Source organism: Rhinolophus hipposideros (assembly GCF_964194185.1).
Source record: "Rhinolophus hipposideros genome assembly, chromosome: 3".
NCBI lineage: Eukaryota > Metazoa > Chordata > Mammalia > Chiroptera > Rhinolophidae > Rhinolophus > Rhinolophus hipposideros.
Window position 1 is genome coordinate 26,440,558 of NC_138049.1, and position 25,750 is coordinate 26,466,307.

General features: G+C 33.4%; 1 protein-coding gene across 5 annotated transcripts in view; it reads left to right on the forward strand.

Annotated features, from left to right (window-relative positions):
- AHI1 (Abelson helper integration site 1) overlaps positions 1-25,750 on the forward strand; it is a 177,017-nt gene that overhangs the window by 24,973 nt on the left and 126,294 nt on the right. For all 5 annotated transcript variants that reach the window (XR_013992239.1, XM_081033065.1, XM_081033067.1 and 2 more), the window contains 7 exons: positions 2,116-2,211; positions 6,204-6,389; positions 7,550-7,702; positions 11,156-11,288; positions 17,108-17,231; positions 22,350-22,579; positions 24,173-24,279. Coding sequence is in view for 4 of the 5 variants with exons in the window: in XM_081033065.1 (XP_080889191.1) it covers positions 2,116-2,211; positions 6,204-6,389; positions 7,550-7,702; positions 11,156-11,288; positions 17,108-17,231; positions 22,350-22,579; positions 24,173-24,279 (1,029 nt within the window). In the remaining variant the exon portion in view is untranslated. The remainder of the gene's footprint in view (positions 1-2,115; positions 2,212-6,203; positions 6,390-7,549; positions 7,703-11,155; positions 11,289-17,107; positions 17,232-22,349; positions 22,580-24,172; positions 24,280-25,750) is intronic.

Consider the following 25,750-nt stretch of genomic DNA (forward strand, 5'->3'; position numbering starts at 1 on the left):
TTGATTTACTCTGTATTGTTTAATCCTTAAAGCAATGCCATGACTATTAACTGAAGTGTTGAATCTGTTGTGTATCTCTATAATCTTCCATTCTTAACCCATTTCACAAAGTATGAACTCATTTATCTATCAGATTCCCTACAAGTTTATGTACTCTGGGAAATAAATGTGAACATACACAGATTACTTGACTAAGTATACAATGTAATATACAATCAAATGAAATAGAACTTCTTAAATGTGAAGGGTTAGTGGAGGGTCAGAGCAGACAGGCAAAGCTTTATGGAGTAGATGGCCTTTGAGCTAACGTGTTATTCTAACTTTGTACTGCAAAGGACATCAGGGTTCAGAGTGTAAAGTGATTTTCCCAGTCACTCCAATTCTAAGTGCAGGTAATTTGTATTTGAAGCTAGTTTAAACCTAAAATACCACTTTTTTTTCCCCTCCATGTTGTAGCTCCGTAAGCAAAGAGAAGTAAAGAACACTTCTAGCTTAAGCAAGGTGGCAAATTTTAGCATGGTAATAGCAAGGCATGACCAGAACCAATGATTGATTTTGTAGTTACTTGTTTTTATGATCCTTAACTTTCAAGTGATCCATGCATGTTTGTGAAACGAATATTCTACCATTCACATCTGAGTATGTTGTATGATTTATACAAACCTGTGATGTTTTTAAAAAGTGGTATAATTTGCGTGTCAGGGAACTTTTTCTGTCATAGAAATTTATAATTTGTTAACTAACCTTTTATGTTCATTTTAGTAATATGAGATTTAAGAAAGATAGATTATTGGACTGTAAACACTTTGGTTGCTTCTTAAGTTTTAATATAATGTTTTATTGTCTACAAACTACTTTCTGATTGCATCTTTTTAAGGGTTTATTGAGGTCAACTTGATAATACCTACCAGAAGTCTTAAAACTATTACTGCACTTCCAGGTATTTCTGTTAAGGGAAAATGACAAGTACGCAAAGATGTATGTGCAAGGATATTTATTTAAACTCTGTTAACAATAGCAAAAATTTTAGGGCCCATTCTCTTCAATCAGTAAAAGGTTTAGTTAAATAAATTACGGTTTTTTATTAAATTCATGTTATTGATAATACAGAAGAATATTAGGCAGCCATTATCATGAAAAAAAAATATATATATATGGTTGGTGCAAAAGTAATTGCGATTTTTGCAATTATTTTTAACCTTTTAAACCGCAATTACTTCTGCACCAACTTAATAATATTGACTTGAAGAAATATCCACTACATAGTATATGAAAATAGTTGTAAAATAGCTTTGGGTTTGTAGTAATACAGGTATATGTAGGAACACACAGGTTTAGATCCCTGTAGACCAGATGTTAATGTTAACCTGTGGGTCTGGACTACAAATTGTTTTTACTTCGTTAAAGATTATATAGTTTTTTTTTTCACTGAGCATGTATTACATCTGAAAGCAGATTTAAGTAAATAAGCACAGGGATGAATGGAGTCCATATTTTTTAAACATTCTTCTATAAAGATTCGTTATCTCACCTGAGCTTTTGATAATTACCAGTAAGTTCAAAGTGATAATCTCTGACAAGTCCTAGAATACAGAGTCTCTGTAGCAAGTTGGTTGCAGATCCAGGAGCTGTGACATCCAGACAGGCTGGAGATGTGAAAGAAAATCTCTTGAGAAGCCTAATGAAAACATGTATCCAAATTGAAAATCCCCACAGGAAGGTGATCCAAGGAAAGAGCCAGAGATAAAGCCCTGAGTTTTTTAAACAAATAGTCCTTCAAAGTCTGCTTTCATACGTTAAAAAAATGATCACACTTTAAGAATTCTGTGACTGGTATATTTATGCCTAGGCTATATTTGAGATAATTAATATTTTGTTTTGGATTTGAAATTAATCTTAATAGATCTATTACTAAAAGATAAAGTTGTCAAAAAATAGATCCTCACTAACAGGATGTTAACTTAAAGATGAATGAAATGAGATAAAAATGTTTTTCTTACAATAAGGAAAACTTTTTAAGTAAACAAATGTTTAAGTTTTCATAATGCATAGAAAATAATAAATTTTAGGTGCCCTAGTATTCTGTGAAATAATTTTTTTTCTATTTATTTACAGATTCTTGATTTCCTAAGCATGGATGAAATTAGGAATAACTCAGAAATTCAAAACCAAAAATGTGGCTTTCGGAAAATTGCCTGGGCATTTCTCAGGGTATGTTTTCCATCCATTTTAAATACTTTTAAAATAATCTTCAAATCCGATTGGCTGCGTTTTCCCAAGTCAGTTTGGCTTCATATAAGTAGTTACGATCTAAGGTAAGATTGCAATAATAGAGAGTTAATAATTCAAGCCCAGGTGATGCTTATTTAGATTCTTAAACATTTATTGAGTGCCTCGTTTGTGCCAGGTACACTATTTGGCTCTAAGGATACAGCATTGAAAAAGACACAGACAGCCTTGCTGTCATTTATTCAACTTAACAAATATTTATTCGACCCTTTTTATGTACCAGCCACTATTCAAGTCAGCGAACAGAAAACATGAACTTCATATTCTAGCAAGAAAAACAGACATAAAACAATTGATTATACAATTTTTCATGTATTACAGTTTCTATAAATACTATGAAGCGGTATGGGGTGGATGATGAAAAACATCCTGTGGGGTCAGAGAATCTTCAGGAAGAGACATTGAACCTGAATGTTAGCTAGGTGCTAGCAGTGGGGAAAAGAAAGTTCAAGGTAGAGGGTGCAGTATGTGCAGAGTTGCTGATGCTGTAAGGAGCAAGGTATACAGAAAGTCCTCATTTAATGTCTATAGTTCTGAAACTTAACCAAAACAACGTATATCAAAACCCATTTTATCATAGGCTGACTGATATAAACAAGAGTTAGGTTCCTGTGCCATCTCTTCAATGTTGTAACGAAATGATGTTTAACAAAACTTTACTCGAGGCAGAGATAAAAAGCGTAGATAGATTGATGCTTTTTAAAAAGGAAATTTTAATTTTATAATTATTTTATTTCTGGTATTTTTTATTTCTGACTTCAAACATAAATTTGAGTTATAGAAAGTCTTGAGTAATTCACCTATTTTGTACTGTCTGATAAAACTTGTCCTTTTGTATACCCATCCATTCAACAAATATTTAAGTATCTATGAAATGACAGGCACTGCTAACTACAGGGCATTCGTAGATAAATTAGATGTTGTTCTTGCCCTCCAGTTCAGGTTCTCTATAAACATACTATTTTCATGATGTGCTACACAGTAAATGCTTTGAAAACCCAGGTGAGTCACTTAACCCATGCGGGGATTAGAGAGGGGCATCAGAAGAGGTGTAGTCTGACTGCTGAATGGCAGCCACTTTGGCTGTGGTGAGGAAGTAATTCTACTTAACAATCACCTGGTCCAGTGTACCTTCTAAAATTACCCTTCTATAACCCGTTATACCTTTTTCTGTACCCCTCTATACTGATTCACAGCAGAAAAGCAAAACCAAAAACCTAAGAAGTTCCCTTTCCCATAGTAAACGTTGCCTTCTTGTGGTCTTATTAGAAGCTCTTATTTATGCTAAGGTTTGTGCAGAACTGCAGTATTTACTGTGACCTGCACTTGGGAAACAGTAATGTATTTTACAACATTTTTACCTTTAAATAAATGTCATATGGATTTGACGTTTATCTGTTTTATGCCATTGGCAGAAATGGTAACAGAGATTCTCCCATCTCCCCTCACCCCCCCCCCGTAAAGAATAAGGTATTCTATGTGCTTCTCTACTGTAATACTTATATATCTTATTCATTAGACTGTAAGCTTTTCAAAGTCAGCAGTGACTTCTTTTTGGCAAATTTGTCCAACATTTTTAGTTTTGTTTTACCAGATCTCTTCTCATTTAACTAGCTCCCAGCATATCAGTGCTCCAAGCACAGAAAGTGCTCAGTGAATATCTATTGAGAGAATTAACAAATGTATGGAAACAGTAACTAGGAAAAATCCGTCTTTGAGAAAGTGGCATGAATCAAATTGAAATTTTAACATTTTAATACCTATACCATTGGTTCCAAGAATGTCCTAGATGATTGTAAAGTTATTACAGTGGTCTATATGAACCCCAAAGGACCCTGGCCCAGCTATAAAAGAGACCATCCTAATTCTCAGCTAGAGGCACTTTCAGTTATTTTAGCATATAGTATATATATATATATATATATATATATATATATATATATATATATATATATGAACTATAAAATAATAAAGCCGTATTTATTCCAGTTTTACATTATATAATTTGTAACCATGTGACAGTACCTTGGCTGTATTTTTGTTGTTTCCTCCTGCTAAGCAGCATACTAGTGTAAACTAGATTGCCTGGTGAATATTAAAACAATTTATGGAAAGTATGATTTAGAAGCTAGGGAATAATACCTCCTTAAAATGACATTCCCTTATGATAAGCTTCAGTAGGCACTAGTAGGGTTTATAAAGGGAATCTCAGGTGCTTAATATCTAATGACTGAACATCTCTGTTACTCAATTTGAAACTGTTCTTTTCCCTTCTGTATCTTATCATCATCCCTCTGCTTACAACGTCCATTGACTACATCCTTCCCTAGAGGGATAGGAAAAAGATGGGCTATGTTTTGCTGATTCTGTTTCTTTATTGATGCCTCATTATTTCTGAACACACTGCAATCTGAATTTTGCCTTAGCCCTAAAGCTTCTCCTAACAAATCACTAATGATTGGTATTTGCCAAATTACTGAACAGTTTTCAAGTCTTTTATTTCACCAATGCACATGTAATACGTCACTCTTGAAATTGTTATCTTGGTTTTCTTGACTCCATCGTTTCCTGATTTTCCTTATACCATTTCTTCAGTTTCCTTCACGTTCTTCCATTTACTTCTTCAATGTCAATCCTACTCATCGTTTCATCTTGAACCTACTTTCCTTAGACCCACTTTTCTTGCCTGTGCTTCGCATTTCAGACATTTCAACTTGGGTGACCCATAGACATCTGAGACTCCTCCCAAACTGAACATCCTACCTAAATCATCACCCCTTCTCTGTCTGCTACTTCGGTTGGTAGCCTTGCCATCTGCCCAGTCTCCCAAGTTTACGACATTAGAGCTGCACTATCTGTTTTGGTAGCCACAAGTTACATGTGGCTATTTGACTTCCAATTAATTAATTAAAATTAAATATAATTAAAATTTTAGTTCCACGGTTGCACTAGCCACACTTCAAGTGCTCAGTGGCCGTATGTGACTAGTGGATATTGTGTTGGACAGCACAAATATAGAACATCCTCATCGTCATAAGAAGTCCTGTTAGCACTACCTTAGAGTCTTTCTTGACTCTTCCCTTGTTTTACTTTTCCAAGTTGCATCAATCAGTAACAGTTATTGAATATATTTCCTGAACTTAACCCCTGCTCTTCAAGTTGCACCTTCATGTTCTGCCTGAATTGCTGCAAAGATCCCAGCTGTCTTCCTAATTTGTAGAGGACACAAAGGTTAACAAAGACATTTTCTACTTAGAAGCATAGTCTAGTGAAAAAGGACCTGTTTTATTTGGTGAGATTTTTATTTTTCTCATAAGAATCTCCATTTACTTAGCTTAAACATAAGTTGATTAATAGGTTGGGTTTTTTTTAATCGAATAGACCTTTTTAAGAAGGCAGCCTAAAATATTTTTAAATGTAATGAATGGATTGAGTGAGATTAATTATATTAATTACTCTTTGAAAATGATTTTAACTTTTTAAAAATTAAAACCATAAAACTTTACCATTAAAAATACTGATACTAAACACATGGGAAATGTGTTCCTGTGTTTAAATAATATGCATTTTAATCTCGATCATTGTTATTTCAAACAAAGGTATCTTGATCACCTTCCATGTGCAAAATAACATCTGGCACACTAATGTAAATGCTTTACCAACCATCTGAAATTGTACAGGCAAAAAGACAACTATCAGGAAAATATTTAAAACTTCGTTTATGTTACCTTTTGTCAAAATGATTTGGAACTATGCTTATCTAACTGTGTCAGTGTTCTTTACTTTATGAATCTAAGGAATTTCAGCAAGCCATAGTAATCTTTTTTAAATGAGTTTTTGACTATGTACTATTGCTTTATCAGATTTACTTATTTTCAATGAAGATGAAATTTTATTTGAATTCTTATTTTAAGCTTCTAGGAGCCAATGGAAATGTAAACATCAATTCAAAACTTCGCTTGCAGCTGTATTACCCACCAGCAAAGCTTCGATCCCAGTTAGATGTTGTTGAGGTTTTTGAATGGTGGTCAAAATGTTCAAGAAATCGTTATCCATCTACGTTGTATGTAACTGTAAGAGGATTGAAAGTTCCAGAATATGTAAGTTAATAGCATATGTAAATATATATCCTCTGTTGTTCGGGTTAAATGGTGACATGTTTTCCATTCTAAAAAGACAAGGACTCTAGAATTATTTTAATAGATTTCTAGAATAGAAAATTACTTTCAAAGATTATGTATTAAGCCTGTAATAGCTGATACTTAGAAGATGCTTCAATGAATTTTAAGTACTAACTATAGATTTCAATGTTAGGAAAAATGTTTTCTTTTTAAAATTATACCGTTGTTTTTTTTTAATTAGGGATAAAAGAATGATATAAAGCAGAAAGTTGACAAGTATTTTCCATAAAGGATCAGCTAGTTAATATTTTAAGCTTTTTAGGCCGTACAGTCTGTGTCACAACTACTCAACTTTGCATTTGTAGCATGAAAATAGGTACGAAGACATGTATAGGTGATAACTAAACAAATTGAAAATGTGTTCCAATAAAACTTTATTTACAAAAATAGCAGACTAGGTTTGGCTTGGGCCATAGTTTGCAGACATGATTTATTTACACATTTTTCACAATATTATTCAAATAATCAGTAAAAATATTTCTACTGCTGTTTTCCATATATTAAAATTTTGAATGATCTTAGAATGTGTCCTAAAATGAGGTTAAACTTATGCTTTTGTCTTATTCGCTATAAGACATTCTATGTCTGTTGCATATTCTATAACTGATGTTACAACTCTGACCATAGAATTGGTTTGCATTGATTTGAATGGAGTTAAATTATTTTTAAGAAATGGAAGGTTTAAAAAAACTTTTGATCTTTATGATATCAGTTTTGTGACACTAAAACCAGAGATAAATACCATAGTATATTAAAGCCATGACATAACTTCTTGTAGATATCGGTGAAGAGTCAGAAATTATGAAGAGTCAGACAGAATTATTAAAACCATTTCATGTTACCACTAGAGTTCTGTTTTTTAACTCCCAACTTCTAGGGCTTTTGGGTTATAGGACTATCATTTCAAGCAACTCTAATTATATCTAGAATAATGTACAAATAAAAGTAGAATTTTTTTCTGGATTAAATTTTGAAAACATTTCTCTGTTGTTTATTTCAATATTTTTAAAACCATATATGCTAGAAAAGAAAAAAAATTAATATGAGATACAATTTTCTCATTTTGTATACATGTATAGATAAAGCCGTCTTACCGTTCTATGATGGTGCCTCAGGAGGAAAAAGGGAAACCAGTGCATTGTGAACAACACCATGAGTCAAGTTCAGTAGAGGCAAAACCTGGATTAGAAGATTCAAAGGACGTAGTAAAGTGGAAACGATTACCTGGGCAGGTGAAGTGTCTGATGATACTGGATTCATTTAGATGTTTAGTTATTTACTTTAAACATTGCAATAGGTCCTAGGGTAACTAGATTGCTATTTAGCTCTCAGATTATCCTTGTTTTTAACCACAACCTTGTCTTTCCATGAATTCATTTAACAAATAATTATAGAGTGCTTATCATTTGCATAAAAGTCCTATCTTTGGTTGTTCGTGTAAGGACCTAGGCAGTTTTTGTCAGTTTGCTAGAGGTTCCATAAAAAATACTGCAGACTAGGTGACCTTAGCAACAAATTTATTTGGTCATAGTTCTGGAGCCTGGAAGTCCCAAGATCAAGGGTTGGCAGGGTTGGTTTGCTCGGAAGCCTTTCTTGGCTGGCGGATGGTTGCCATGTTGCTGCCTCTTGATGGTCTTTCCCCGTGATATCTGTAAGAGGTAGTCTCCTAATGGATGTTATTAAAAAGTTGATTTCTTTTTATGAATTCATGAGATTTTTTTGTCATCCCTGGCTTCTTTCTGAATCACATGTTGATGGAGATAGTACGTGTATCCTTGTACCGCAAATTGAGCAGTATTTAAGCTTTTACTAAAGTTTTCTTATTTTGTTAGCATATTTTGCATTCATGAGAAACATTACTGATACAGTTTTGCAAACTTCTTGTTTCCACAGAGTGGAGTGTTCTATTTTATGTGTATGAGCCATTACCAGATGCAATGTAGCCAAAATCTTAATTTATCTAAACATTAAATATTCACATAAGAATGATTATTTTCCTAGACCTTTTCACTTTCTGTGTTTTGCATCACATTTGACTTTATTTTAGAGGCCAATTTTACAGATCCATCTTAATGTCATGTCTTAAATACTTCAAACATAATAATATGGAGAGAATAGCACTTAGCCATGCCCTTGGGGATCTTATACATCATTTGGGGAAATACCAAACAGTTACAATGGTGTTTGCTGTCAGGTATGCTGCAGAGAAGTCTTAAGGAAAGACAGGTATAAAAATAATTGTGTAGCTCAACAGTTCTCAAAGAATGATTTGGGACCTACTGGGAGTCTTAAACTTTCCAGGGTGGCTGTGAAGTCAACCTATTTTCATAATAGAATCACAGTGATTCTAATGATTTCATGATGATTTAGTTTATTTTTCCCTTTTATTCTCTCAGAATTATGCACTGGAGTTTTCCAGAGGTTAAATGATATGTGATATCACAAGAAAGTGAATGCAAAAGCAGTTATGAAAATCTATCTTATTAAGCTATATATTAAAGAGACTTTCAAAAGTGTAGTTATTTTTCATAAAAAGACTTTTATGTTAACACTTAATGGGTTTGCTATTGTTATTTTTTAAATGAATGAACACATCTTTTTAAATTTCAAATACAACAAATATGTGTGTGCATATTCATATAAAAAAGGGTTTTGGTGTCCTCAAAATTTTTTTAAGATTATAAAGCATCCTGACACCAAACAGTTTGAGAATGGCAGATATGAAGACAGTCCACTGGAATGGTGGAAGAAGGGGCCATTCAACAGGTTGTTGGAGCTTGAGATCGATTTTAAAGGGTGGCCAAGTTAAGCGTTCTGAAAAGCGACAGGGAAGGCTATTTTCTATGGGGGCAAAGTTGTAAATAAATGAGAAAGGACTTGCTGTATTCATTAGGCGCTCAAAAACTTAGCCGGCTCTGAACAAGTTATGGGAAGAGATAAAGTGGTGTGATAGGTTAGGCCCATATTGTAGAGTGTCTTAAATGGTCCTAATACTTCATTGTGTGGGATGTGAGATAATGGAAAATTTTGAAGTAGGAGAGGAGTGATAATTGTATTTTCGGTCAGATTAGTGCTGGCGATGGTGTGTAGAAGAGCTTGAGGTAGGATACATCAGAATGAGAGAAACCTACCAGATGGCAGTTGTAGTCATTGATGTGTGAGGTAAAAACAGTCTAACCTTGGCATAATGGTGGCAAAAATGAAAAATAAGAGATGAATGTAGGAGAAAGAACGAACCAGCATAATTTATTGACTCACAAGGTAGTAAAGGAGGGGAAAGAGTCAAAGATGTTGAGGGCCTTTATTGTTATTAAACTTTTATTACCTATTCTGAGTACAAAGTCAAACCCTGGGAATACAAAGCAAACCACAGTGGCTTTAGTGACTAGCTTCGGTGATTACCGTGTTTCCCTGAAAATAAGACCTAGCCGGACCATCAGCTCTAATGCGTCTTTTGGAGCAAAAATTAATGTAAGACCCAGTCTTATTTTAATATAATATAAGACTGGATATAATATAATATAACATAGCATAACATAACACCAGGTATAATATAATATATAACATAATATAATATAATATAATACTGGGTCTAATGTAATGTAATATAATATCATAATACTGGGTATAATATGATATAATATAGTATATAATATAATACTGGATATAATATAACATAATATAATATCGGGTCTTATATTAATTTTTGCTCCAAAAGACGCATTAGTGCTGATGGTCCGGCTAGGTTTTATTTTCAGAGAAACACGGTAGTAGCTGCTCATAGTACTGCCTTCTAATAATGCTGCTAAATCTTGATGCTATTTGTGAAAAACCTGGTACCCATCTAGAAAGCAGGTCCTTGAGCTATAGTCTTTGACGATGCCCATTAAGCTGGGCTTAATCTTTTGAATAATCTTTATTAGCTATATATAGTACTCACAGTGTTGCTGTGATGAATATCTGAAAAGACGTGTAATAAAGTACCACATTCTTGGCATATAGTATATATATGTTTAATTGAACTTTTGGGATAATAAAGGCTCACAGAAGTTTGGGAGAGATAGAATTAGGACAAAAAAAGTATATAGTATTATCTACAGTAGATATTAATACATGGAAAGTTTTGGTTTCATTTGGTAACAGGATAAAAATTATGAAATTTTAATAAAATTAGTGAATGAAAAAATAATAGGTGATTAATTTGAAAACACATTTCAGAAGTCAGCTACAAATGATGGTTATTTTAAGAGAGAAAAAGAGAATGAATATTCATATAGACTGGGCTTAAGTTAAGCCCTGTAGAGTATTTATGGTCTCAGAACAAACTGCTATCTTGGAATAAGAGCGTGACATGCATTCTTTTTGTGACTGTATAAAAATCATGTGATAGTGACAGCTTTCGAGTATCAGATACTGAAATTTTTTGTTCATATTTTAGGTTAATTAAGGACTGGTTAGACATAGAATATAAATTCACTTAATTTTATGGGGAACTGATTCCCTCCTTAGAAAGTAAAATAACTTACTGTGGTTTTCCATCGTTCTGCTTTCTTGCTTTTCTCTTCCTCTGTGTCACAATAAAGGAACTTGGGGGAAAAACTCCTCCACTATAGTAATTGAAATTAACAACTAGCCTTTGTGTTTTAATGTTTCTTAATTTATATTTTTAAAATGTATTTTTTCAGGCTTGCCGTATCCCAAACAAGCAGCTCTTCTCACTAAATGCTGGAGAAAGGGGATGTTTTTGTCTTGCTTTCTCTCACAATGGAAGAATATTAGCAGCAGCCTGTGCCAGCCGGGATGGATATCCAATTATGTGTGAGTAATAATCCTATCTGTTGAATTGGATTGACGTCCTTATGACAAACATTCTTTGGTTTTTAAAATTCATTGAAATCCTAATTTGAGTAATCCACTAGCACTACTAAATTAAGGAAAATAGATTTCTTCAGGTAAAATTAACAGTTCTTTTATAATAATTTTATTCTTTTCTACACAATACCTGTTCAGAAGTAGAATGAGAACGATTAAGTAAAGGCTGTTAGATTATTTTTAAAACATGCAGGAGGATTCTTTTTTCAATTACAGTACAGTTGACATTCAATATTATATTAGTTTCAGGTATACAGCATAGTGGTTAGACATTTATATAATTTACAAAGTGATCCCCCAATTAGTCTAGTACCCACCTGGCAATATACAGTTATTGCAATATTATTGACTTTATTCCCTGTGCTGTACTTTACATCCCCATGACTGTTTTGTAACTACCAATTCGTACTTCTTCCTTCACCTTTTTTACCCGACCCTCCCAACCCCTTTCTGTCAACTATCAGTTTGTTCTCTGTATCTATGAGTCTATTTCTATTTTGTTTGTTCATTTGTTCTTTAGATTCCACATATAAGTGAGATCATACGGTATTTGTCTTTCTCTGTCTGACTTATTTCACTTAGCGTAATACCCTGTAGGTCCACCCAAGTCGTCACAAATGGTAATTTTTTTTTTTATGGCCGAGTAATATTACATTGTACATATGTACCACATCTTCTTTATCCAATTGTCTATTGTTAGGGACTTAGGTTGCTTCCATTTCTTGGCTGTTGTAAATAATGCTGCAATGGACATATGTCTTTCCAAATTACTGTTTTGAATTTTTCCGAATAAATACCCAGGAGTGGAATTTCTGGGTCATAGGTAGTTCTATTTTAAAATTTTTGAGGAACCTCCATACTGTTTTCCATAGTGGCTGCACCAGTTTGCAATCTCAGCAACAGTGCATGAGGGTTTCCTTTTCTCCACATCTGCTCCAGCACTTGTGTGTTGATGTATTGATGATAGTCATTCTGACAGGTGTGAAGTGATATCTGATTATACTTTTAATTTTTATTTTTCTGATGTTTAGTGCGTTGAACATGTTTTCATATGTCTGTTGGCCATCTGTATGTCCTCTTTGGAGAAATGTCTATTCAAGTCCTCTGCCCATTTTTTCAATTGGATTGATTGTTTTTTTTGGTGTTGAGTTGTATGAATTCTTTATAAATTTTGGATATTAACCCCTTATCAGATGTCTCATTGGCGAATATCTTCTCCCATTTACGAGTTTGTTTTTGTGTTTTGTTGTGGTTTCCTTTGCTGTACAAAAACTTTCTTTTTCCTGCCTGTTTTCTTCTTCTAGGGGTTTTATGGTTTGGATCTTACATTTAAGTCTTTAATCCATTTTAAGTTTATTTTTGTACCTGGTGTAAGAAGGTGGTCTAGTTTCACTTTTTTACACGTATCTGTCCAGTTTTCCCAATACCATTTATGGAATAGACTGTCTTTGCTCCATTTTATATTCTTGCCTCCTTTTCCATAGATTAATTGACCAGATAAGCATGGGCTTATTTCTGGGCTTTCTGTTTTGTTCCACTAATCTATGTGTCTTTTTATGCCAGCATCATCCTGTTTTGATTATGATAGCCTTGTAGTATAGTTTGATACCAGGTAGCATGATACCTCTAACTTTGTTCTTTTTTCTCAAGTTTGTTGTGGCTATTTGGGGTGTTTTGTGCTTCCATAAATTTTAGGATTCTTTGTTTTATTTCTGTGAAAAATGTCATTGGTATTTTGATAGGGATTGCATTGAATCTATAGATTTCTTTGGTAGAATGGACATTTTAGTGATGTTAATTCTTCCTATCCATGAGCACAGAATATGCTTCCATTGATTTGTATCTTCTTCAGTTTCTTTCTTCAATGTCTTATAATTTTCCAAGTACAGGTCTTTTACCTCGTTGGTTTAATTTATTCCTAGGTATTATTTTTTGATGCAATTGTAAATGGGATTGTTTTCTTAATTTCTCTTTCTCATAGTTCATTATTGGTATATAAAAAGTAAGATTCTGGATATTTTATATTCTGCTACTTTACTAAATTCATGTATCAGTTCTAATAGGTTTTTGGTGGAATCTTTATGGTTCTGTCTATATAGTATCATGTCATCTGCAAATCATGACAGTTTTACTTTTTCCTTTCTGATTTGGATACATTTTATGTATTTTCCTTGTCTGATTTCTGTGGCTAGAACTTCCAATACTGTGTTGAATAAAACTGGTGAAAGTGGAAATGCTTGTCTTGTTCCCGATCTTAAGGAAACACTTTTAGCTTTTGCCCATCGAGTATGATGTTAACTGTGGGTTTGTTATATTTGGCCTTTATTATGTTGAGATGTGGTCCTCTATTCCCACTTTGCTGAGAGTTTTTATCATAATTGGATACTGGATTTTTGTCATACACTTTTTCTGCAATTATTGATATAATCATATGACTTTATCCTTCATTTTGTTTATGTGGCATATCATGTTAATTGATTTGTGGATATTGAACTAACCTTTCAATCCCAAGAAGAAATCCCACTTGATCGTGGTGTATGATCTTTCTCACGTGTAGCTGAATTTGGTTTACTAATACTTTGTTGAGGATTTTTGCATCTGTGTTCATCAGGGATATTGGCCTATAATTTTCTTTTTTTGTAATGTCTTTGTCAGGTTTTGGAATCAGGGTAATGGTGGCCTCAGGAGGATTTTTGTAAGCATTTTTTATTTTAAATATAGGAATTTAGAAACATGAAGGACTTATAAATCTCATGAAGAATTTTAGGTCAATGTGGTCAGTTGATAGCAGTAATAATTTGAATTATGAAAGTGCTCAAATTTGTTATGTACTAGAACAATAATAATTATCTTTGCAGTACCTAGATGGAGACTTTTCATTATAATATAGAAGACAGCAGAAGCCAAAAACCCTCTCTCAAATTGCCTTTAAATAATACAGGAAATTATGTTAAAAAGAAAAATTATTTATGTATCTTTAGAGATTTATTTTTGTAAATGAGCATTATCATACTCTTCTAGACTTAGAGACATTAATCCTTTCCCTTACTTCTTGCTTAATAATGAAAACCAGCTCACCTCAGCAGGAAGTAGCCACTAGCCCCTCGTGGACATGCAACCTAAGCACTAGATCCTGTTCAGTTTTCCTCAACTCCACACAGTTTTTCCTTTGCTTATTTGCTTTTTTCGAGAAGGACTTATAATTGACTTGATTAGCATTTATATTCCTCTTCATGAAGTAATGTTAGTTTTAAGAAATAACAAAATTATTTGTGTAGTTTGATTACGACCATGCTATTTTAAAAATTCACCAAAAACTATGCACAGGGAAAAAAGATTCTTAGGAAACATACCTCAGAAGATTAATAGTGATTTCATTTTCTTGGCCAATGAAAGAATTAGTTTCATTTTGATTTATATGTTTTCAACATTTCTGTGATAGATACATTACTTTATGCTTAAAAAACAATCGTGTTCAAAATGTTATATGAATTTAGCTTTACTTACTGCTTAAATATTAAAAAACAGAAGAAGAATCTGTCTTTGAATTTTGATTGTCGATTATGATATGTCTAGTGGAATTTATTTAGGTTGCAGAATGTGCAGATTAATGTTTTTCACAAATTTGGGGAGTTTTTTGTTTTTATTTCTTGAAAAGTTCTTTCTACCCCTTTCAATTTTTTGTTTGAGGACTTCCAGCATTTCTATGTTAGTACACTTGGTGTCCCACAGGTGTCTGCAATTTTATTAGTTTTTCTTCATTCTTTTCCTGTCTGTCATTTAGACTGCATAGTCTCAATTGACCTGTCTTCAAGTCTTGATTCTTCTGCCAGGTCAAATCTGCTATTGAGCCCCTCTTAGAGATTCATTTATTTCAGCTATTATACTTTTCAACTTTCGAATTTCTGTTTAGTCTTTTTTTATATATGTAATGTCTGTCTTTTTATTCATGAGAAATTCTCACACCTTAATTCTTTGGACATAGTTTTCTTTATATCTTTGAATATATTTATAAGAGTGGATTTCAAGTCTTTGTCTAGGAAGACCAATGTTAGGCTTCCTAATGGACAGTTTCTATTAGTTGCTTTTTTCCCTGTGTATGGTTATTCCCTCTCCCCCCGCATTTCCATTATTATATGTTGAAAACTGGATATAGTAATTATTAAAATGTGGCAGCCCTGGAAATTAGATCCCTCTCCTTCCCCACACTCTACCTACCCAGGATATGTTGTTTCTGTTTGTTTAGTGACTTTCCTGGACTAATTCTGTCGTCTTTTTCCTTTGTCCTGTGTTGCCACCGAAGTCACCTCTTGGTTAGCTTAGTGGTCAGCCAGTGGTAAAAGAGAGATTTTTTAAAATGCCTTCAGTGAATAGGTTTCCCTTTGATGAGGGGCTCTATATGTGTGTGTATTGGGATACCCTTTTAATTCTTCAGCCTTAGCTTTCACGTCCTATTTGCACAGACAGTCAGTGTGAGAGATTGGACCTTTCAGGTTTTTATTGGGCATGCACACAGCCTTTCAGGAGCATATTCCCAGGAGTATGTTGGAGCTTTTCAAGTCCTTGTGGAAATCTTATTCCCAGTGTTTTTCCTTTTAAGCTTATTGGTCTGCCTCTTCTTAGCCACAATTGGTATCACTGACTCAGACAGCTATGCCACCGATTATTTCTATGTGCACCCTAGGGTTACGGTTGTTCACACAGAGCATGCTCAGAGCCAGGGCAGATAAAATTCAAGCCCTGAGAATGGAGCTTTACAAGGAGCGGCCAGAATGCCTAACACTGATAAGTCTTCGGGATGGGGCTTCTAGGGAGCTTCAGACCTCTTCTGCGCCCTTCCATGGCTGCCAGGCTGCTGTTTTTTTTGTAGTTGCAAGGCTGTTGGTTTTTAAGGCTACTTTGGAGCTTGGGAGAGGAGAATGGGAGGGAACAAGGCAAGTTAAAATACCACAAAGCTTAGTATTCTTACCAAGATTCAGCTGTTTTTCTTGAATAAATCTTCCTTGAATTGTTGCAAGCCTTTGTTTAATTTCCATAGTTCTGAAAAAGTTAATTTTGACAATATTTGCCAGTGTTCTCATTGTCTTTTTGGGGTAACAGATTTTCCAAGGTCTTTATTTTGCTATGCCAGAAGTACTTGTGTACTGCTTAGTAATTTAAAGGGCAACTGGTTTGACCACTAGGTGGAAGTAAAGACTTGGATAGTTTGTTGTTCTGTTGAGTCGTTATGTTAGGTGATTTTATTGTGTAAAGTAACATAGCCATACTGCACTGCCATGTTTATTAGATTGGGTCTCTGTCAATTCCCTTACTATATCTATAATTTTAACATTAGAATTTGTTTCTGACAATAGTGCGATTTAAATTTCTCATTATTTCAAGTAATTAAAATTTTGGTTGGAATTCAATGAATTTTCAGGTAAAATAATACTTTATTCATGAAATCCCAAATTATAGAATCTTTGGAGTGAATTGCAATTTAAATGTTATTTATTTGATTAATTGATTACGAAAATTGGTTTGAAGAGATGAGAATAATTAATTGTAGCATGTTATAAAATTTTATGTATGTAAATTCTTGTGTCTAAAGAAAGTAAAAAATGTTTAAGTAGATTTTGAAATTTTTTATACTGAAAATGTCATTGGTGATATTCTAATGGACAGTGTTTACCTAGTGTACAAATTATTATAAACTATAATCTGTCTATTACTGTATTAAGAATTCTCGGTCTGGACACTTACTAATTTTTGAATATTTTCATTAGTATATGAAATTCCTTCTGGACGTTTCATGAGAGAATTGTACGGCCACCTCAATATCATTTATGATCTTTGCTGGTCAAAAGATGATCACTGTATCCTTACTGCATCATCTGATGGCACTGCCAGGTTAGTATACTTTCTGTGTCTGACGTTTTCCATCAAGGAAAGCAAAGAGTGTTATAAAGTGATAAAGCTACTCTTATGTTTTGCTTATCAAGGAACTGGCATAAAAACGTATCACACAGAACTAGCTCAACAAGTGGTAGTGAAAACTTTTTCTGAAGATATCTTTGTTAAATATATTTTATTTATGCAATATAATTTCTAGTTCTCACTGTCTTTAAATGATCATTGTGCACATTGTTCGATTAATAATTTCAGATGAGATTATTAAAACAACTGAGATATTTTCAAGAATATAAGCTCTTGGTGGCAGGGACTGCATCTTCACTGTTAGCTGGATGCAGAGGCCAGGGCACAGTGGAGCTTAGTATGGAGTAAATAAATGAATGTGTACCTTATGTTCTAAGAGCTTTATAGATTATCAAATACTTGCATTTTTCAGAATGTCAGTCTTAAAATAACCCCTTCCAATTTAATACTTGTCGCAATAAAATATTTTAAAAGGTACTTTTTAAAGTTTCATTTATGTTTTTTGTAGCTACTTGCTCTCCCTTGGATGTATTCTAAAAATATCATTAGGCAGTTGTTCAAGATGCTTTTATAAATGGCATTTAATTTGATTCCAACAAATGTAGGTAGATACACATAAGTATTTGTTATCTCTACAGACTAGGAAACTGACATTTAGAGCTGTTTGAGATCCACTCTGATTTCACTCTTATTTCTTCTGCTGTTTGTTCTTTAAGCAGCTTCTTGTTCTTTAAGCATACATTTTTTGTTTTGTTTTGTTTTGTTTATTAAGGAGGGCACAGCTCACAGTGGCCCATGTGGGGATCAAACCGGCAACCTTGGTGTTATCAGCACCGTGCTCTAATCAGCTGAGCTAACTAGCCACCCTTAAGCATACTTTTAAGACTCTTCTAGTATCTGGGTCCCTTCTTCTATGAATCTTATCAACTTCTTTGTCAATATAAAATGTCTACTTGATTAAGATGTTATCATTACTGTTTAGTTTATAGTTAAATAAAAAAAGATGGCAACTGGTAACAACTGATTTCCCTCTCTGTCTCTCTGGGAACCTACCGTTAGTCCCTCTTAACAATATCCTCAAGAACCTATGTAGTCTGTTGGTTCTTTCAGCATAACCATCCTGTCTGATGCCAGGATATACTAGAGAAAAATATATAACTTTGCCAAGGCCTAATTATGAATTTGTAAATCTGAAGATCACCTGAGTTCTCATCTCTGCTGAGCAGTCCTTTGACCTATCTTTGTTTGGCTATCTTTTCTCATTCCTTCTGCAGCAGATCCAAACTTTACCATGCGTTAGAGTTCTCTATATTGAATCACAGTCTTCCCACTTTCATTACACAACTGCCTTCAATTCACAGTGAAATTTAGACAGACATGAGCTTCCTATATTTCCCTCTGGTTTCCCACCTTATAATCTATAAGTTCACCCATCTTTATCTCCGTTCATCTCTTTTAACAAAGAAGTGTGGGTACAGACACCTTTAAGACTAATCCTTGACCTGTGCTTTTAATCTTAGTCCTTGAATCTACAATTCTGTTACTTTTATTTCCTACACCTCTTGACCCTTTAGTATCTTTTCTGTATTGATATTGTTCTCTCATTTTAGAAATACAGAATACATGGATTTCCAACCATGGATTGAAAATACAATTTCAAAATACCATTTAAATATCTGCATGTAAATTGACCTGCACTGTTCAAATCCATGTTATTCAAGGGTCAACTCTATGCTCAGATCTCCTCATCTTAAAGAAATCTTTTTCTCAACTCTCTGAGTTCCAGACTACCACATCGTTTTTTCTTTCTACATCATCGAGAGCATCCTACACACATTGTCCTTACTTCATTACAATCAGTCTGGCTTTCACACCCACCATACTGTATAAACTTGCTTCAAAAGGTCAGCAGTTTCTTGCTAATTTTCAGTTCCATTGGCCAGTTGGAGTCCTTGCCTTGTTGGCCTTCACTGTGGTAATTAATTATTGACCAGTCTGGAAATATTTTCAATTCATGGTTTTCGTTGACAACCTCTTTTGTTTTCTTTCTATGACTCCGAACAATTCTCATTGCCTTTGCTTTGCCTGTTCTCTATAGATGTTTAATCCCCAAGATCCTTTACTTGTTTTACTTGATTGTTTGGTGTGCTGATCCTGGTCTCTGTCATCTTCCCCAGCTTTTAATCTCATTTACATTCTAATGACTTCTAGCTCCCACTTTTTTTCTGAATTTGACTTTCCATTACACGCTTCTATCTGGATTACCCAGTGGCACCTCAAGTCTGAAACCAAACTTACCGAAATCACCAAATTTTTTTTCTGTTTTAGTCCTCTTATATATATTTTTAATGACATCCTTACCCACTCCATTGATTCCCACGCTGGGAATCAAGAGTAGTACTCATTTCTTTCCACCATTTTTTTTCCACATCTACGTAGTACTAAAGTCTTTGAATTGTCTCTCGTAAACGACTCACCATTGTATCGCACCCTTTCTATCCTCACTGCTGTTGCCTTAATTCAAGCCCTTGTCTCTTGCTTAAACTGTTGCTGCTAAACTTTCCCAGTGTTCAGTCTCTAGCCTCCTCCATCTCTATTATTCTAAAATTATCTTTCCAAAACCATGTTTTATAGTACTTTGATTTGGAAAAAAACAAAAGAAAAGAAAACACCTTTAGTTGCCACTGGCCTTTGGAAAATATTCCAGTTCCTTAGCATGGCATGACAAGCATGTCCCTCATTTACCTTACATTCTGCCTCATCCTCACAATCGTTTGCAATCCCCCTAAATTCTTCTTTGGCATCTCCATGCCCTTTTACCTTACTATTCTTCCTATGCTTAAATGCCCTGTTGCTACACTTCCTGCCCAACTCATTCATTCAACAAACATTTAAGTGCCTTTTAGGAGCCCTCATGAACTCATAATCATCACTTAAAACCCAACTCAGATTTCACCATTTCTTAAAACCATCTTGGATTTCCCCACAGAACATATAATATATAATAGTAAAGTATGCTTTTTTTCTTTAGATAGCTTTGAAATTGATATTTCTGTAGGACTCTTTACATCATAAAAATACTATTGTGAAGGATTAACTGAGTGAAGAAAGAAACATTGTGGCTAGAACCAAAAAGACAAGTTTTTGAGAGGTAAGGAATACTTACAATGAATAGGCTAAAGGCAAAAGGAAGAGAATGAGAGTTGCTAATGCTCAAAAGTGGCAGAAGTATGGGTTTCTGCCCATGTCCTCTTGTCTTCCTCAGGATGACTGTCATATACTGTCATTAGTGTCTCCTGAGTAGCTGTTCCCCACTGGTTAGCTTTTTTCCTTAGGGGTTTAACCTAAATCTCCTTTTTCAGTTATCTTCAGTATAATCTGTATTTTTCCCAAATCAACAGCTCCTCATAATCAGAAAGATTTTTTTCTATGTGTAATAGCTCCGAAAAAGGCCCATAGGTCCCCACTCTACTCCTTCTTCACACATACTGTTTTAACTTTGGTATGTTTTTTCTTTTCCAATTGTAATAATTTTTTTGTGTGCGATGATCTAGTCTTTACATACTTGTATATACTTCTTTGCTGTCTATAATGAGCCTGATTTTTTTCCCAAACCCATTAATATGTTTGTTTTGATCTTGGGTTCTGCCATAGATTGAGTAACTAAAGCCACCATTGATACTAGTTCCATTTTTACATAAAAAGCTTAATTTTTATTTTAAAATATTATGTCTATTTAATTATATTGAGCTGTTTTAAAAATACAATTGCTACATTTGTGTCTATTACATAGTATTTCAAATGATGGTAAGATTTGTTAGTGAAATATTTATCTTTTAACAATCTTATTATTCACTCCAAATTAGGTGATTTTCTTCTTTCAATAAATACTATATTTCATGTAATGTATATTCATTGAAAGTATTACTATGGTAAGATGTTTATGTAGTGACACATGTGCTTTATTTTTACTTGAAAACATGTTCTTTCACTTCCTTCATTATTAGTTTGAATTCTTTGTAATTGAAGATCATATCCTGTATTTTAAGCAGCTGCTGAGAAAAACTCATAGAATGTTATTCTTGAATAGCAACTGTGTGTTTTTTCTCTTATTGATAATTCTGTAATGGACTTAGTTTGCTTTAGTTCTTAGGCAGTAATTAAAAGGATGAATTATAAATCTCCATATTAAAAGATTAATAATATTTTTCTAATTGTAATAACTTAATCTTTTAAAAATCTGATATTCCACACTCAGATAGCACCTGTCTGTTTGTTGCTAGATTTTGCCTATTTTTACACATTGATTACAAATGCAGAGTATCTCCGCAACATAACTGTTTAACTCATAGAGTTCACTCTTTTGTCAAGATTATACAATGACAATAATACTATTTTTAAGTCATCTAGTATATAGAGGAAGAGATAATGAGAGTGTTAAACACAAAGTGAGTGCTTAATTTCAGATAGTCTGTTTTCTATCAAAATATAATTATTTTAATCTTATTTTACTCAAGTAGTCATATAATAATTTCATTATGGCTTGTAAGTCTTTGAGATCTGCCTATGTATTATCTAGGCTTTGACATTACTAATACAAAGTTAATAGAGTGGCCTATTCTCTAAACCCCCAATAATAAGCACTTTGCAAAAGCAATATATACACAACCTAAACGGGAAATCATTAAAGTTTCTCCCTATATTTCAGTTTTTATATATAGTGTACTAAATGCAATATTTTACTATTTGATGGATGTTTAATTGATGGCAAAAATAGGTAGGTTTACAAAAGGCAGACATATCTAAATACAAATGCAGTCTTTCATTTTATAGTATAGATTATAATCAGTAGACAAATTAACCATTAAACTTGATAATAACTGTAAGAAATAGCTCGGTTAATATGTAAAGAACCCCAGCCATCAATTTCATGATCACATTATTTTTTATTGTTATAAAGTTTAAATTTAGTTTATCGTTAGTTGTTGTCACTTGCTTACTTAAGTCCCATCGGTTACACTGGTTCTTAGTGAAACTTTTGAAGAATCTGTGCCTTTCAGAAGCAACATGTAACTTTTTATCCTTTTCCAGGATATGGAAAAATGAAGTGGACAGTACAAAGACTTTCAGAGTTTTACCTCATCCTGCTTTTGTTTACACGGCTAAATTCCATCCAGCTGTAAAAGAGCTGGTAGTTACAGGGTGCTATGATTCTGTGATACGCATATGGAACGTTGATATGAGAGAGGATAGTGCCATGTTGATCCGACAGTTTGACACACACAGGAGTTTCATCAACTCTCTCTGTTTTGATGTTGAAGGTACGTCAGAGATAGGTTCCAAATGAAGCCTAATTGCATGAAGGATATTTTTAAAATTTTTCTCACTAGGATAATAAATATTTAAGCTTGAGAGAGATTTTATGTATTGATTATTTGTGCATATCTAGATTTGTACATATTTTGCAGATTATATGGTAGATCTGGGCATAGATTTGGCACTGAAGTTCTGTTTGTAATTTTAAAGTCATTCAGTTCCTAAACATTTATATTCAACTAATCTTCTGTAATAACCAGTCATGTTCCAAATTTCATAAATATATTTCATTGGATTGGTGATTATCCCCTTAGTAGATTTGTCTTTTAAGAGGGCTTTTTAATTTCAATGGTAAAAATGAGGACGATGAAGGGAAAATCCCAAAAGAATATTTAAAAATATGTATTTTAAATATAGCAACAGGATTTTTTTTAAGTGTAGAAACATATAGAAGGGAAATTTGCAATTATTTATAAGTTTATCTTAGTATATGACTAAAATATATGGTGTTTTAAAGACAAAATATAAATTATTTTATCAGCTGAAAGAATAAAGAAATTTATTATATCTATTAGTCACCTTTTACATTATTTCCAACACTAGAAATGCAGGCTATAGCTGTAATTAACTCGTATGGATCCAGATCAAAATGATAATACTGCTAATGTACTCAATTCAACTAACTATAAGGATGTTAATATCTTGGAACACACCAAAGAAAGGTCAACCAGTGGTAGAAAGGTATCTAAAAACTCTGTCATAAAGAAGTAGCTCAGATTATAAAAGAGAGATGAATAACTTCAAATATTTGGCTAAGGTATCTGTATGTAATAAAGAGAAATGAGTCTGTTTTGCTCCAGTGAATAGAGATGGGGCCAAAGCTACCGAAGACAGATTTTCTTTTCTCAGAATTAGAAAACACACCCTAATACATTATTGAGCAGTTTATTGGTTGAATAAGTTGCTTTTTAAAAATATTAAAGTCACAGTTGCTGAATTACCATCTGTTATTAATGGTGTGTAAGATACTTCTGAGTGGGTGTGAAGTTGAACTTGATGGTCTCTGAGGTTCCATTCAACTGTAAATGGTTTGACTTTAAAAATTGATGTTAAACAGGAACCCTTGTTATTTGTTATTTTATTCATTCCTTGATCATTGAGTTTTTGCTGGATCTCAGGCATTATGCTAACAGCATATATCAGAATACAGGTGTTTTTCTAGGAATATAAAAGAGATTACATAGGTTAATAGAGATGCGCAATATAGATACATATTGGATAATTCAGGTAATTTGTTCAGCTTTGGAATTTGAGCCATATATACATGCACTGAGTGTTCATTTCTTTTTGTATTCAAATCCGGCAAGTCACAAAGGGTAATAAGTCATCAAAAATAATTCAAGAGTGAAGAATTCATTTAGAGATAATTAGGATTTGATTGTGAGTTGTGTTCGGTGTTTTTGGCTTTTTTAAATTGAAATACTGTTTAGTAGCCCTAGGATTCTTTGACTGTTTCACTGGGATGTGTTTTCCCAATTTCATATTGTTTATTTCTACCTCTGTGTAACGTTTATAAGTGATTTTACTTTTTTAAATAGGTCATCACATGTATTCAGGAGACTGCACGGGGGTGTTGGTGGTTTGGAACACCTACGTCAAAGTTAACGATGTGCAGCATTCAGTGCGCCACTGGAGTGTAAATAAGGTATAAAATCACATTGTATATTTTGAAATTCAATTAAGGAAACTGGAGAAAACGTTGAACCACATGTCCTTAAAAGAAGACATGAAGACGTTCTGTTCTCTCATTTCAAAACTACTGTTTTTTTCAGTCCCTGGAAAGTCAGTTGTCATCGATTATAATTATCAGGGCTTTCTGATAATATAGTGACTTAGTGAAAATTTTCTTCATTTTGGCCAGGCTCTCCTTTAATTCTTTTGAGCCCTACTTTACACTATGGCATTCAGTGATCCATTACTGAAATGTATGCTAAAATGAGATACATGTTATATTACATCACCATCTGTAAATAATAACCGATGTTTTCTACTATTGATATTCTTTTTTTCTTGGTGCAATTATCACTCTAAAATCAGTGTGCTGTGTTTTGTTAACCGTGCTGTCTTTCAAAATTATGTAATTATAAGGGATTCTATCATGTCATAATAACTGTTTCACTTTTTCTTTTTACTTTTTGACCACCATCACCCATTTCTGCTATTTGTTTCATTTGAAATTTGCTAAATAGGCAGAAATAAATGGATAACCTCATTTTTGGAGTAGTGTTTTTAAAGTGGCTTGTATATTAAGCAATTATATATAAAATCAGTCATTAAATCTGAGTTTTATATAAATTGATATAGTTTTTGTCTTACATGCTGTGCCTTTGTTCTTCAATGTTTTGTTCTTAATAGATTATAACAATTGTCTGTTTGGAAAAAAAAAAGACACTGTAAGTGAAAAAGAATTTCCATGAATTTTAGTTAAGTATATTGAGTTTATCAGATCTACTTAAAAGCAGTCTATTCTATTTTTAGTCATTCTCGTCTGTCTATCAGATTAATGAATGATGACTTGGGATTTATGTTGTAGCCTAATTTCACACACGTTGAAAGTACTTTTCTAATTACCTATATACCTGAGGGATTGGCAATGCCCCCAAAGGCACCAGTTGCAATCATTTGAATTTACAATGCAGAGTCTATTATTTGTGTTAAAAATCATGTGTTTCTTTACCTCAACATAATAACCAAAAGGCAAATTTACCTTGAAAATCTGCAGCCTGGTAGTTACTAGAAATAGTCACAAATAAAATGTTATGAAATGAGCTAGAATGTCTTTTTAGTAGCTAATGCCCTAGAACAAACTGGAGACTGATTTCTTACTGGTCTCTTCAACCAGCAGAGAAATCCTAAGTTATACTCATCTGTCCCTTAAGATGAAGTGTCCCTGTGCTGTTGTTACATATACTCCTCGATACAGGACAAGGGCTTCAAAATTAGGGCTTCTCTAGTTTGAGCATGAATATGATAAAGAAAAATATGGAGGAAATCATTACCGGGTATTACAAACTAATTCTGCCAGCACCTTTCCCAAATGTGTACCGGACACTTGTTATGGTTTTTTTTTTTGCACATTTGCATCTGCCTGAATGTTACTGTAGTTACGCAAACCC